The following is an 11,595-nucleotide window of genomic DNA, read 5'->3' on the forward strand; positions in this document are numbered from 1 at the left end:
ATGTGATTCCAGTTGTATTTATTTCTTAATTATTTCCCGAGACAAAACCAGAAAACAGGGGATTATATTAGGGTACTATTTGCTAAAGGACGTGGCTCCCAGAAGTATGATATGTAATTGCTGTTTATTTATTTAGCTCCGGGAAGTGGATGATCACCGTAGAAGAAATACAACCTCGGAAGTGTACGTGGAAGGAACACAGGTACTATATAACCTGGTAGGAAAAAGTTGTTTTTCCCCCCACCACGCTTAAGTACAGATGAGTGTTGGTGTTCCGTCTTCCACCATCAGCTTCCGCACACGGAGGTATAGAGTGTATCTAAATATGTCTAAATAATAAATTACAACTTTCATAATAACACTACGTATTTTAGAACATTGAGTTACATTTACTTGTATTAGTGAAGTAAGTAACGCGTTTTTATAATGGAAATTTTATTAAAAGTTGTATTCTTTGTTTTCCTTCCATTTGGCAGTCGGGAGGAGAGACATAATGTAGGAATGGTAAGAAATGGCAGGGTTGGTAATTGAATGGGTATTTATTTATACAACAATTTCATAAGACTATAAAATAGAAAAAATAAAATGAAATCTTTAGAAGTTTTACGTTCCACGCCTATGATGGCTAGGCTAAAGAAGACGGCGACAATGAGAAATGAATGAAATGGTGGAATGAAGAAAGTTGAAGGAAAAGGGAGATTCCCGAGGAAACCCAAGCACGCGTTGTTTGTCCACCAGTTCACTTGGAGCCAGCTGGGATCGAACCAATAACCTCACGCACCAGAGATGAACGCCCTACAACTGAACCCCCGCGGCTCCAGGCGTACAAAATAGTCTAATATAACAACAGTTGATTATTGTATAAGAAAGAAAGGGTAACGATAAATACGAGTCTGTTCAATTATACAAAAATAACGAACGCTTTGGCTTAAAGAGCTCAAAGGCAGAAACAAACATTTCCATTAGATTTTAACCTGCGAAAAGTCAATGTACCATGTTTGTTATCAACCATCCCTCAAAGATCCTGCTTTACATTGCCCGGAAGCATTCTCTTTCGACAAGCTAATAGTTACCTTCTCCATGGCTTTTCGAATACGACTTGGTGCGTATTTCTCAAACAATCAACGTGATATACTTATACGTATTAACTTTTCTATTTCCATAATACTCGGTGACTTGTAGTTGTGAAATAAAATCTCGTATAGCGTTTTAATTCACCTGAATGTATGCTTCTTTTCCTCAAATGTTTTTATCATTTTATTTTCGAAATCCCGCAGTTCCCGTTCTTGCATTTGTATTAGGGATCAACTTCCCCATTCATACAAACTTGGGCAAATTGAGTGAGCTCTTATTGATTTTAATATTTTCTATATTTGTTAAGGAATAAAATGTTTTACAGTAGAATAAACTTTAGTACATAAATAGTATGCAATATTTTCTACAAGACAAAATAAAAACAGTAATTGTTTGTTACTCGGGGTTGATACCTAAAAGGAACAGAAGTGATTTCTCAACATCGGGTGAGAACGAATTGACTTACGAATTTAGAGTTTACACGATTCTGTTTATTAGAAAAGCTTCCCTCCCTGTGACGGTCAACGGCTTGCTTTTCCCTTCTGCAGTGGTAAGTGTTGGGAAGTAGGGGAGTTTCCTATCAGGTTACATGAAAGAGATTTTAGTCCTGTTAAAATTCAAGTAATTCTTTTTTCGGACATTTCGAATAATGGAGTCTTCGAATCTTCAAAAACAAATAAGCATTTAAACTTTGCAAACGAATATTCGGACATTCTAATAGTTTCTTCTGAAGTAGTAGTGTCGCGTGTACACTACATGGAGACGTTCGGTTTAGGTAGTTCTTATTCTCAGAACCGTAAATCGGCTCCAAAAATTGTTTATCCTTGTATCTTACCGTTTCTGCTTTTTGTAATCTATGTAGATGAATATAGAAAAAGTAGAATAGATTTATATTAGATTTACTTGTAGTCACATAAGAGAGTTAAGAATGGAAGTGAAATGTATTATTGGGGTGCTTAATCGACTGCAAGAAACCTCTTCTTGCTAAATCGTTTTCTTGTTATGTCTGAATTTCGACCCTTCCACATACTGGCCAAAAGTGGTTTCAAATCAATCTGGTAGTTCTTGAGATTTATTCTCATGTCGGACAGACGGACGGTAAATATATAAAGAAGTTTTCGTAGAGGTACTTCGTTATCAGAAAGAAATAAGAATAACGACTATTAGAATAATTTTAGCATGACTATTGCTTACTATGCTCTGACTTCTTCTTTTCGGAACTTATTGATGCGTATTCAAAATATTTGAGTCTGAATCCCCATGAAAATGTCGTAAAATAAATTGCCCTGTATGTGTTAGTTGTGTTTGAAACGGACACTTATAGAAATATCATTAAAATATTGAGGCAAGTGTAATCATTGAACAAACGCTAATAAAGTATTATTCGATTTTTACAGTATATCCAAGTACTTTGCTTAACAAATTTAGCTACTGGTCTGTGCCGCATTGTCTAAGTTTATGATAGAGAGCCTATTAGAGCCTCTTCATTTCAAATGTGCCCTCGGAAAATATGTAAACCATACGTTGGCCCTACCCCCATCATACTCTTAGGCATAGGAGAAAGTAGTGAATGACCTCAGCTGTGTTACCAGTTTCTCATTCAGTCGTTTGGTCTTTACAAGTGAAGATCGTATCCTATTTAGAATGGCTAGTGCACAGTGAAGTCCGCGAAACAATTCATTGAGGCAATGATTCCACGTCCAACAATTGAAAGATCTCGGCCGCAACAACTTATCCCTCCTCTTTCGAGGGAGGTGCGGGAAAACATCTATCGACAGCAGTGCCACCAGAGGAACACTTGAAACAGAAAGGTACTAATAGTCTGATTTAATGAAGTACCCAGAAAGATTACGGTATATTTCAATTGATTTAGTAGATTATGGGCTACATAAACGCAATTATGCATGGTTGCTCTATTCTTTAAAGCTTCATAATAATGGTGTCACGACTGTAGTCATCATCATCATAGCTACTACGGCCGTCGCGTGGGTGGGGCGACCGGGGCAATCGCCCCGGTTGCCCAGACCAGGGGGGCGCCGGGACGACAAATTAACACAATTCAAGGAATTCAGATTATGTTGATAAATGAACTTTTTCAAAATATTAATGTTAATTCAGATATTTTAATAATGATCAGGCCACGGCTAAATAAAATTAATTTGTTTATTTAATTCATAAGGACAACACAAAAGCTTTAATACGGAATTATAGTGTCGTGTGCGTAATTATCTAACATACATTATTATACATACACAAATATACGTCGTTTACTTATGCAGAAGTTAATGCCAAGCAAATGTTTTGAACTTGTTTTTGGACATACTAAATACATCTACTACATGAAATCTAATTATTTCGTTATCTGAAGCACACATTCTCCACAGAGGATATTTATGTAATACGTTAGTTCTAGCTTTTCTACAATAGAATGTCCCAGTGTTTGCTGTTCTCGCCTTATCTATTGGGACACGTATTAATACTTCTGAAACTAATTCTGGACAATCAATTTTACCGTTTAATAGTTTATGCAAGAACAACAGATCAAACATTCATATCCTTTTTTCTAATGTTTGAAAACTCAAACTCATTACTAAGTTTTCATAGGGGACATACTTTGGGTAGAAACGGGTTTTCTTGTATGCAAGCATTAGCAAAAATTAAACTGTATATTTTCTGTTGCATCGTAGTATTTAGTGACACTTGGTGTCCAAACAGTAGAATAGTACTCTAATTTTGACCTCACATACGAAAAATATAACCTTATAAATATTGATTCTTTGTAGAAATTCTGTCCTACCCTGTAAATTAAATCTAGGTTTCTACATAAACTACTGGTTATTTACTCAACGTGTTGAGCAAAGATTAATTTGCTATCAAATATAACTCCTATATCTTTGATAGTATTTTGGGTAGACAAGGAAGTGCCACTTATTGTATAGGTAAATTGGAAAGTTAATTGGATTTTCTTTCCTCGTAAAAGATACAGATTTACATTTGGACACATTCAGGACTAACATGTTATAATCGCGACATATTTGAACTCTTTCTAGATCCTATTGAAGTTTCACGCACTCATCAATTGAACTTACTTTGGAGTATAATTTGAGTTTGTTGGCAAAATGAAAAAGTTGAGAAGTTTTAATGCATAGATAAATATAATTAATAACTAAGAGAAACAACAGGGGGCTTAGATTAGATCCTTGAGGGACTCTCGATACAGTATTGGACTTGAACATTACCGGTAGTGTAAAACCTCGTCTAGGAGTGTTCAACTGGAACTCTCACCAGCACTCTATGAGAAGAGTTTTCTTATCTTGGAATTTAATATTTGTATCGTTATTTCTATATTCTTTTCTAAAACTATATTAATCTGTATCAACTTCAAAATAAACGAAAATAGCAATCGATTTCAATAATTATAAACCTGTTTTCATTAACTTTTATGTTTTAACTACAAAAGCCATTCACTTTTTTTTTAATGACATAATACCAAATATTTTTTATCTTACATTCCAGATTTAAATCTAAGAGTACAGAATAATCTCTAGTCGTCTTTCATAGCACACTGGGGCCGCCTTAGAATTCTCGCCTTGGGCGCTTACAACCTACGCGACGGTCTTGATAGGTATTCTGCCCTTATTGGCAGGTCACTTGCCGCAGCTGGGATGCTTCCATGCTCCGTGGTCCCCCACTAACCTCTTCGTCTTCGTGTATGATCTTTCTGTTTTTATATCATCCATTAATTGTAGTCTCCTAGAACGCCCTCTCTTTCCCGCCACCATACCCGTCCCTCATGATACAATTTAGTATTAGGCAATGTCCCAACAAGTTTCTCTTCCTCTTCTTAATAATATCTAAATGTGTTCTTTTCTTCTCCACCATTTCTAACACTCTCTCATTCGTTTTCCGCTCGATCCAATTAATTCTTTCCATTCTTCTTCACATCCACATTTCGAAGGCTTCCAGTCAATTTTCATTACATTTATGTAATATCCACGCTTCCGCCCCATACAGTACAACACTCCACACGAAGCATTTTATGAGTCTCTTTTTCAACTCTTTATTCAAGGTCCCACAAAAAGACTTTTCTTCTTAATAAAGGCTTCTTTCGCCATTCCTATGCTTGCTTTTATTTCATGTTTTCAGTTCATGCCATTACTTACTAAGAATACTACCCGGATATCGAAAACTATTCACCTGTTCAATTTTCTTCCCTCCCACCTTTATATTTGACACAAACCCCTTCGTTCCAGTCACCATGGCTTTGTCTTTCTTACATTTATTTTCATCCCATATTCTTCAAAGCCCTTCCTCATTTTTTCTAACAATTTCTTGATTTTCTTTTCAGAGTCTCCAACATGCACCATACCATCTGCTAATCGTATGCATCTAATCATTATAGCTCCTACCGAAATGCCATCATCAACATATAGGCTCTTTTTCACTATCTCTTCTAGATATACATTAAATAGTGTTGGCGAGAGGCAGCATCCTTGTCGGTGCATATGTCTGTATCACCACTCGATCCTTCGTTTTCCCTTTAAGTCTTAACATCAAAACTCTGTCATCAATATATTGTACCTTCACTACCTTCTCCTTTAAGTGCTTTCCAAGAACTATTCCTACGCCATTATGACCGCCGTTTTCATTACCTGAGTGAAACATTCTATATCCTTCTCTACTGAGCACCCCATTACCTTTCCATCTAACTTCACAAACTCCTACCAAATCTAGATTATTTTGTTTCATTTCTTCTTTAAGATTTTCTAATTTTCTTCCCTGTAACAGAGTACGTACGTTACACGTTCCTATCCTATACATTTTGCTCTTCCCTGTCTTTCTTTCTCTGTCTGTCTTCACCCCATTATCACTTTCTCGTCCAATAGTCTTTCCCAAGCCATCCCCCTCTCGGAGATCCGAATGCGGGGAATTTGTTGCCTCTGAAAGTATATTTTGACCTGCGAAAGACCATTGCATATATGTTCTCTTTTTGCTGCCAGCAATCTTGGGAAAAATGTAGTGGTGGTTTTCCGTTGCCTTCCAGAATCCCAACTATTAAAGTCACTCTGACCGCGCCTGGGACTAAATGTCCAAGTTGCCGTAGCAATCACTATGATTTCCGCCAACCTGGCTACTGGAGAACTGCTGCCTTCTCCCAGAACAATATTCGTCTGTCTGCTCCATTCAGAACAATTCGGTAGGGGTGGCCCTTGTGGTAGTTAACTTCCACGGACATAGCTTTAAATTTCACTGTAGCACGCAATCCTCAACACCCGACACATAAGTGTCTTCGTAAGGGTGGTGTGTATCGGGGAAGACGACAATAGTATATTCCCCAAAATGGGCTCCTTTGATTCATATAAGTCTTAATTTAAAAAATATTTTCTGTCTCTTTTATGGAAAACTTTCTATTCTAAGCATTGAGATGGAAATCAGATGTGGTCCTCTTCGTTCCTGTGAAAGTTTTGTTTTAAATTATGATTTTAAAATTCCAAACGTATAACCTTAGAAATCGGTGAGCGCTACTTGTTTTACCAGGAAAAGTGCTATACTGTGCTTGCTATTATGTCAACAACAATTGCAATTTGTGGGTTCAATAACAGAATTACAGGCAGATGGAAATAATAAAAAGACCGATTTTGAACAAAAAATGAAATGAAATCTTTGAGTTTTACGTCCCACGTTTATGCCGGTTAGGCTAAAGGAGACGATGATTATGATAAATGAGTGAAATGGTGGAATGAAGAAAATGGGACTAAACGGGAGAACCCCGAGAAAACCCACGAGCACGGTGTTTGTCCACCACGAAGTCCACACGGCGCGAGCTGGGATCGAACCAGGGACCCCAAGCACCAGAGGTGAACGCTCTACCACTTTTTTTTAAAAAAAAGCTAACTGAGCCACCGAACATATCTCAGCAACTTACTTGACCTAACCACACTTGACTTGCTTTACATGCTTTTCTTATTCGGTTAACTGGCTTTACCTAGGAACGACAGCGACACGAACACAGAAATATCGAGGACAATTAAAATCACAAAGGCTCTCCCACCGGGAATCGAACCCAGGACCCCGTACACCAAATGCGCACGTGGTAGCCACTAGACCAACGGGGAGGGCCCACTGAGCCACCGTGCCACCGATTTTGAACACACTTCAACCGGATACACAAATATATTACTGGTAGGTATAAAAAAGGTATAAGTCATAAATTCATATCCTTAAGGGAAAATGCTTGATAATATCAGAAAGTTTCTTTGTTTTGTAGCAACACCTTCTATGATTTTACAATATAGAACTAGTACTTACATTTGCCTGTATTTCACTTAACGAAACATTATGAAATTCATGTTTGTTCTCGTATGCTAAGAAATTATGCAAATTACTTCCATTAATATTAGCCACAGTTTGCATAAATCCCATATAGAATGACCTCGTTTGTTTATCAACTTTTCCATATTTTCTTGAAAAAGAAGGACAAAATAATTTAGTATTTTAAAATAAACTTGAAATAACTTCATATGTTAAATTATGTATATCACACTTCAGCAAAGCAAATATTGTTTTGACTCATAACATTTAAGCTGTAGGTAATAAAATACTATTAGAGTAATATTTAAATCTCATAAACTACCTTCTAATAGACGATGGATTTTGAGATATTTAATTATATTAACAACACTGGTCGGCATCAAAATCCTCCCACGAGGATGGAAGGGTGTACAGGGTAGATTTCAAGAAGCTGATTACGAATATCTCATCGAGAAATTTCCAGCGCATAAGTTTTTTTTGGCGGAGTGTTGTTTCCATAATTGACTGACAAATCATTTGTTTCGTATTTAATATGTGTTTTCCGTGTTTGGAGTGCATGATTCTGATTTTTTACGAGGGTAAATGGGTGTACCGGATAGATTTCGAGAAGGTGACTACGAATCTTATCGAGGAAGTTCCAGCACTTTTTTTTTTTTGCGGGGTGCTGTTTCCATAATTGACAGAAAAATCGTATTTTTCACATTTAATATGTGTTTTCCGTGTTTCGAGTGCATAATTCTAAATTTTTATCTTAATCCAAGAACTGTTACTAGGCTATATCCCAGGAACATTCTTTTCTCTAGCTCACGAACCCCCGGAAACGTACCTCCTTGCAAAGATTTATTGTCGCTCCACACTGCATATACTAAAACCTAGGCGTTATTGACGGAGAAAGGTTTCGTAATCAACTTGCGATCATTCATTGGCTCCCTTTTGTCTAGACGACAGACAGATTGTTGAAAAAAGGCACCAGATATACACCATGTTGTCGCATGAAACAAATATTTCAGTTTTGAATTGATGTTTGTGTTAGAAGATGGTGTTATGCTTTGTCTGTGTATACCATAAATGAAAAATATTTCTGCGTGAAATTTTGACGTTTCTATTAAACAAACTTGCCGAGAACTTGCAACAATTTTACAGATCCATTCTGCTACATATGTGAGAAAGTGATTTTCAATGGACAAAGTAGGCCATTGTCACCGTTCCTGAACACAGCCTACCATCTGCACTTTGGGTGTAAAATCGGCAACCAGGATCGCGTTTGGCCTCGGAAACAAAGTTGTAACTCGTGTGCGCGTACTCTCCCAGGATAGTTGAAAGGAACACATAAATCGATGCTGTTCGCCGTACCTACTATTTGGCGCGAGCCCCGTGATCATATTTCAGACTGTTACTTCTGCCTGACTAATATAAAAGGTTTCTGAATAAAACATGAAGCATAAAATACAGTATCCTAACTTGGATTTCGCGAGGAGGCCTGTGAAACATGATGTTTGTCTGCCTGTACCCGTACCACCAGACTCATACACCCTGTGCAGTGTTTCATATGATGAAGTACCTGCTGATTGTGAGGATGTTGCACAATCTTCGAGTACACAGTTAGATTCCAGTTACGCTCCAGTGCCTGACACTAATGAACCACATGTGATAAGTCAGGAAGAGCTGAATGATCTGATCAGAGACTTAAACCTTCCCAAGTCTAAAGCCCTGTTACTTGCAATGGAATCTACTAAACCAAGATGTGAATTTATCGATGTATAGAAAAAGAGAGGTGAGCCTAGTTCCTAATTTTACAAAGGATGTGATTTGGTGTATTGCACTGACATTCCATCGCTTATGGGACAACTGAAGTTGAACTACAACACTGAAGGTTTGAGGCTATTCGTAGATTCCTCTAGGCAGTGTTACTACACAATGGCAATGAAAAGCCAGCTATCCCTATTGCTCATGCTGTACATATGAAAGACACATACGAGAACATGCAAAACCTATTGCAGAAAATAAAGTACGAACAGTTGCAGTGGTTTGTATGCGCTGACCTTAAGATTATTGCCATCCTCACCGGTTTACAAGGAGGTTACACAAAGCACTGCTGCACCTTGTGCCATTGGAATAGTCGAGCCAAAGATCAGTACACCATCATGAAATGGCCGCCAAGAATGCAACTGGTCGTAGGGGAGATGAACGTGGCAAATGAACGTCTTGTGGGCCCAAAGAAAATATTCTTACCACCCCTTCATGTCAAATTAGGGCTGATGAAGATTTTCGTCAAGGCTCTGAACCGGGATGATGAAGCATTTAATCATCTCAGAAAACTATTCCCAGGGCTCAGCGAGGCCAAGGTGAAATAACGTGTTTCTATGGGATCTCAAATCAGAGACGTTTTTTAAGCATACTACATTTTCTTCTAAGCTTAATGAAGTGGAAAGTGAGGCTTGGCAGGCCTCTGGAGAAGTGTGCAGTAACTTTCTAGGGAATCATAAGTCACCTGATTACAAAGGCATTGTGGACAGGTTAATTACTTCATTTTGTAACATGGGATGTAATATGTCCCTAAAGTTGCACTTCCTGCATTCCCACCTGTACTACTTTCCTGAAATGTACAGCTTGGGGGAGGTCTCTGACAAACACGGAGAAAGGTTTTACCCGAAAATAGCTACCATAAAGACGCGCTACAGTGTTAAATGGAGTGTGAATATGTTGCAAGACTCCTGTTGGAATGTGACACGCGAGACACCCTATAGTAATTACAACCGGAGTAGGGAAACCAAGTGACACGTAAATCTTTAACTTTTTATTCAACTTTATCTGCATAATTTATATTGATATTTAAATTATAACGTGCAAATTATTATAACGTGGGGGGAGAAGAGCATCTTTGGGTGGATATTGAAACACCCCCTCCTCCCTGAAAACTGGTACGTCCTGGAGAAAACGGGTTACGGATTCGAACTCAGGAGCTCGAAACCTATAGGAATCACCTAATGTCTTTCGTGGGAGCGAAAAAAGTTTCATTTTGTCGACCAGTGTAATAGATGATTAACAAATAACTATTTTCTGTTTATGGCCAGAGTATTGGCAAATGAGATATATACGGGCCAATACCCTGGCTTGAGTACCTAATTGTGTAACTCCAAAATACAAATATTTCTGGAGAGAACTTTGAACTTCAGAATCTCATGTAAATCTCATCGAAGCGGTCCATATCTCTCCAATAAGTAATAATAAAATAGTTTCTAAACGTTTTGTTAGCTAAAATCTTTGATGCTGAGGTAATGAAATCATGATCCGGGTTAATTAAGGAACACTTTGTTTTGTTTATCCATTTAAAGACATGAAAGGAAAGAGTCAATACAATATAGACAATTTTCATTCTGTGTGTATAAGTAACATGTATATTGCCCTCCAAGAAATGGAAATTTAAAATATAATTTTAATATTTATCAGAGACAGAAAATTTACTGTCCATGATTTTAAATAAATAACATTTTACATTCTCACAGAAGTAGAGTTCAATATATATCACATATACGAATCTTATCGCTACTACTACTACTATTGCTAATAATAATAATAATAATAATAATAATAATAATAATAATAATAATAAAGTAACTTTCATCGTGCACGGATTTAGACATTTGTACGCCTTTTCTTTTTGAGTTCTAGTTATTTTGAAAGTGCCTGAAGTTTAAGTTGCAAGATTAGGCTTTCACAAAATGACACAAACAGAAGAAAATACTATTTAAAACATTGTAAGAAAATAGTAAATAAATAGCCATTTTTAGACCAGAATTCTAAAAGAAAATAAGTATATTAACAGTGACTTACTTTTTGATGTAGCGTTTTAACGTACGATCATGAACAATGTCTTCCGAACATAAAATACAAGCTGGAATAGTCATGTTCCATTCTAGGTAATTCCTCTCCATTGTGACAACAGTTGGATTGTCACGAAACTTTTGCCAACTTTCCCAAATTAAAATAATTGTGCAAGAAAAAGATCCCATAATTGCTATCATCCATAACAATCTGAAGAAATTAATAAAAAAAGAATAGTATATTTTAGCTATATGTCTTTACTAAAAGTACTTACCTGGGCATATTTACATCGGATATTGTCTAATACTTAAATAAATTAGATATGTCTTTTAAAAATGATGAAGAATATTCTTGAAAAAAAATTGAATTCATTTTCTGCATTTG

The 11,595-nt window shown here is 36.8% G+C and overlaps 1 protein-coding gene across 1 annotated transcript in view; it reads right to left on the reverse strand.

Annotated features, from left to right (window-relative positions):
• LOC145666235 (uncharacterized) overlaps positions 1-11,321 on the reverse strand; it is a 93,718-nt gene extending 82,397 nt beyond the window's left edge. The window contains exons 1-2 of the mRNA XM_081733300.1: positions 11,221-11,321; positions 7,384-7,537 (exon numbers count right to left, since the gene is read on the reverse strand). Of these exons, the coding sequence (XP_081589426.1) occupies positions 7,384-7,537; positions 11,221-11,321 (255 nt within the window). The remainder of the gene's footprint in view (positions 1-7,383; positions 7,538-11,220) is intronic.
• Positions 11,322-11,595: the final 274 nt, after the last annotated feature.

This window comes from Thermobia domestica, chromosome 12 (assembly GCF_964235325.1).
Source record: "Thermobia domestica chromosome 12, izTheDome1.hap1.1, whole genome shotgun sequence".
Lineage (NCBI taxonomy): Eukaryota > Metazoa > Arthropoda > Insecta > Zygentoma > Lepismatidae > Thermobia > Thermobia domestica.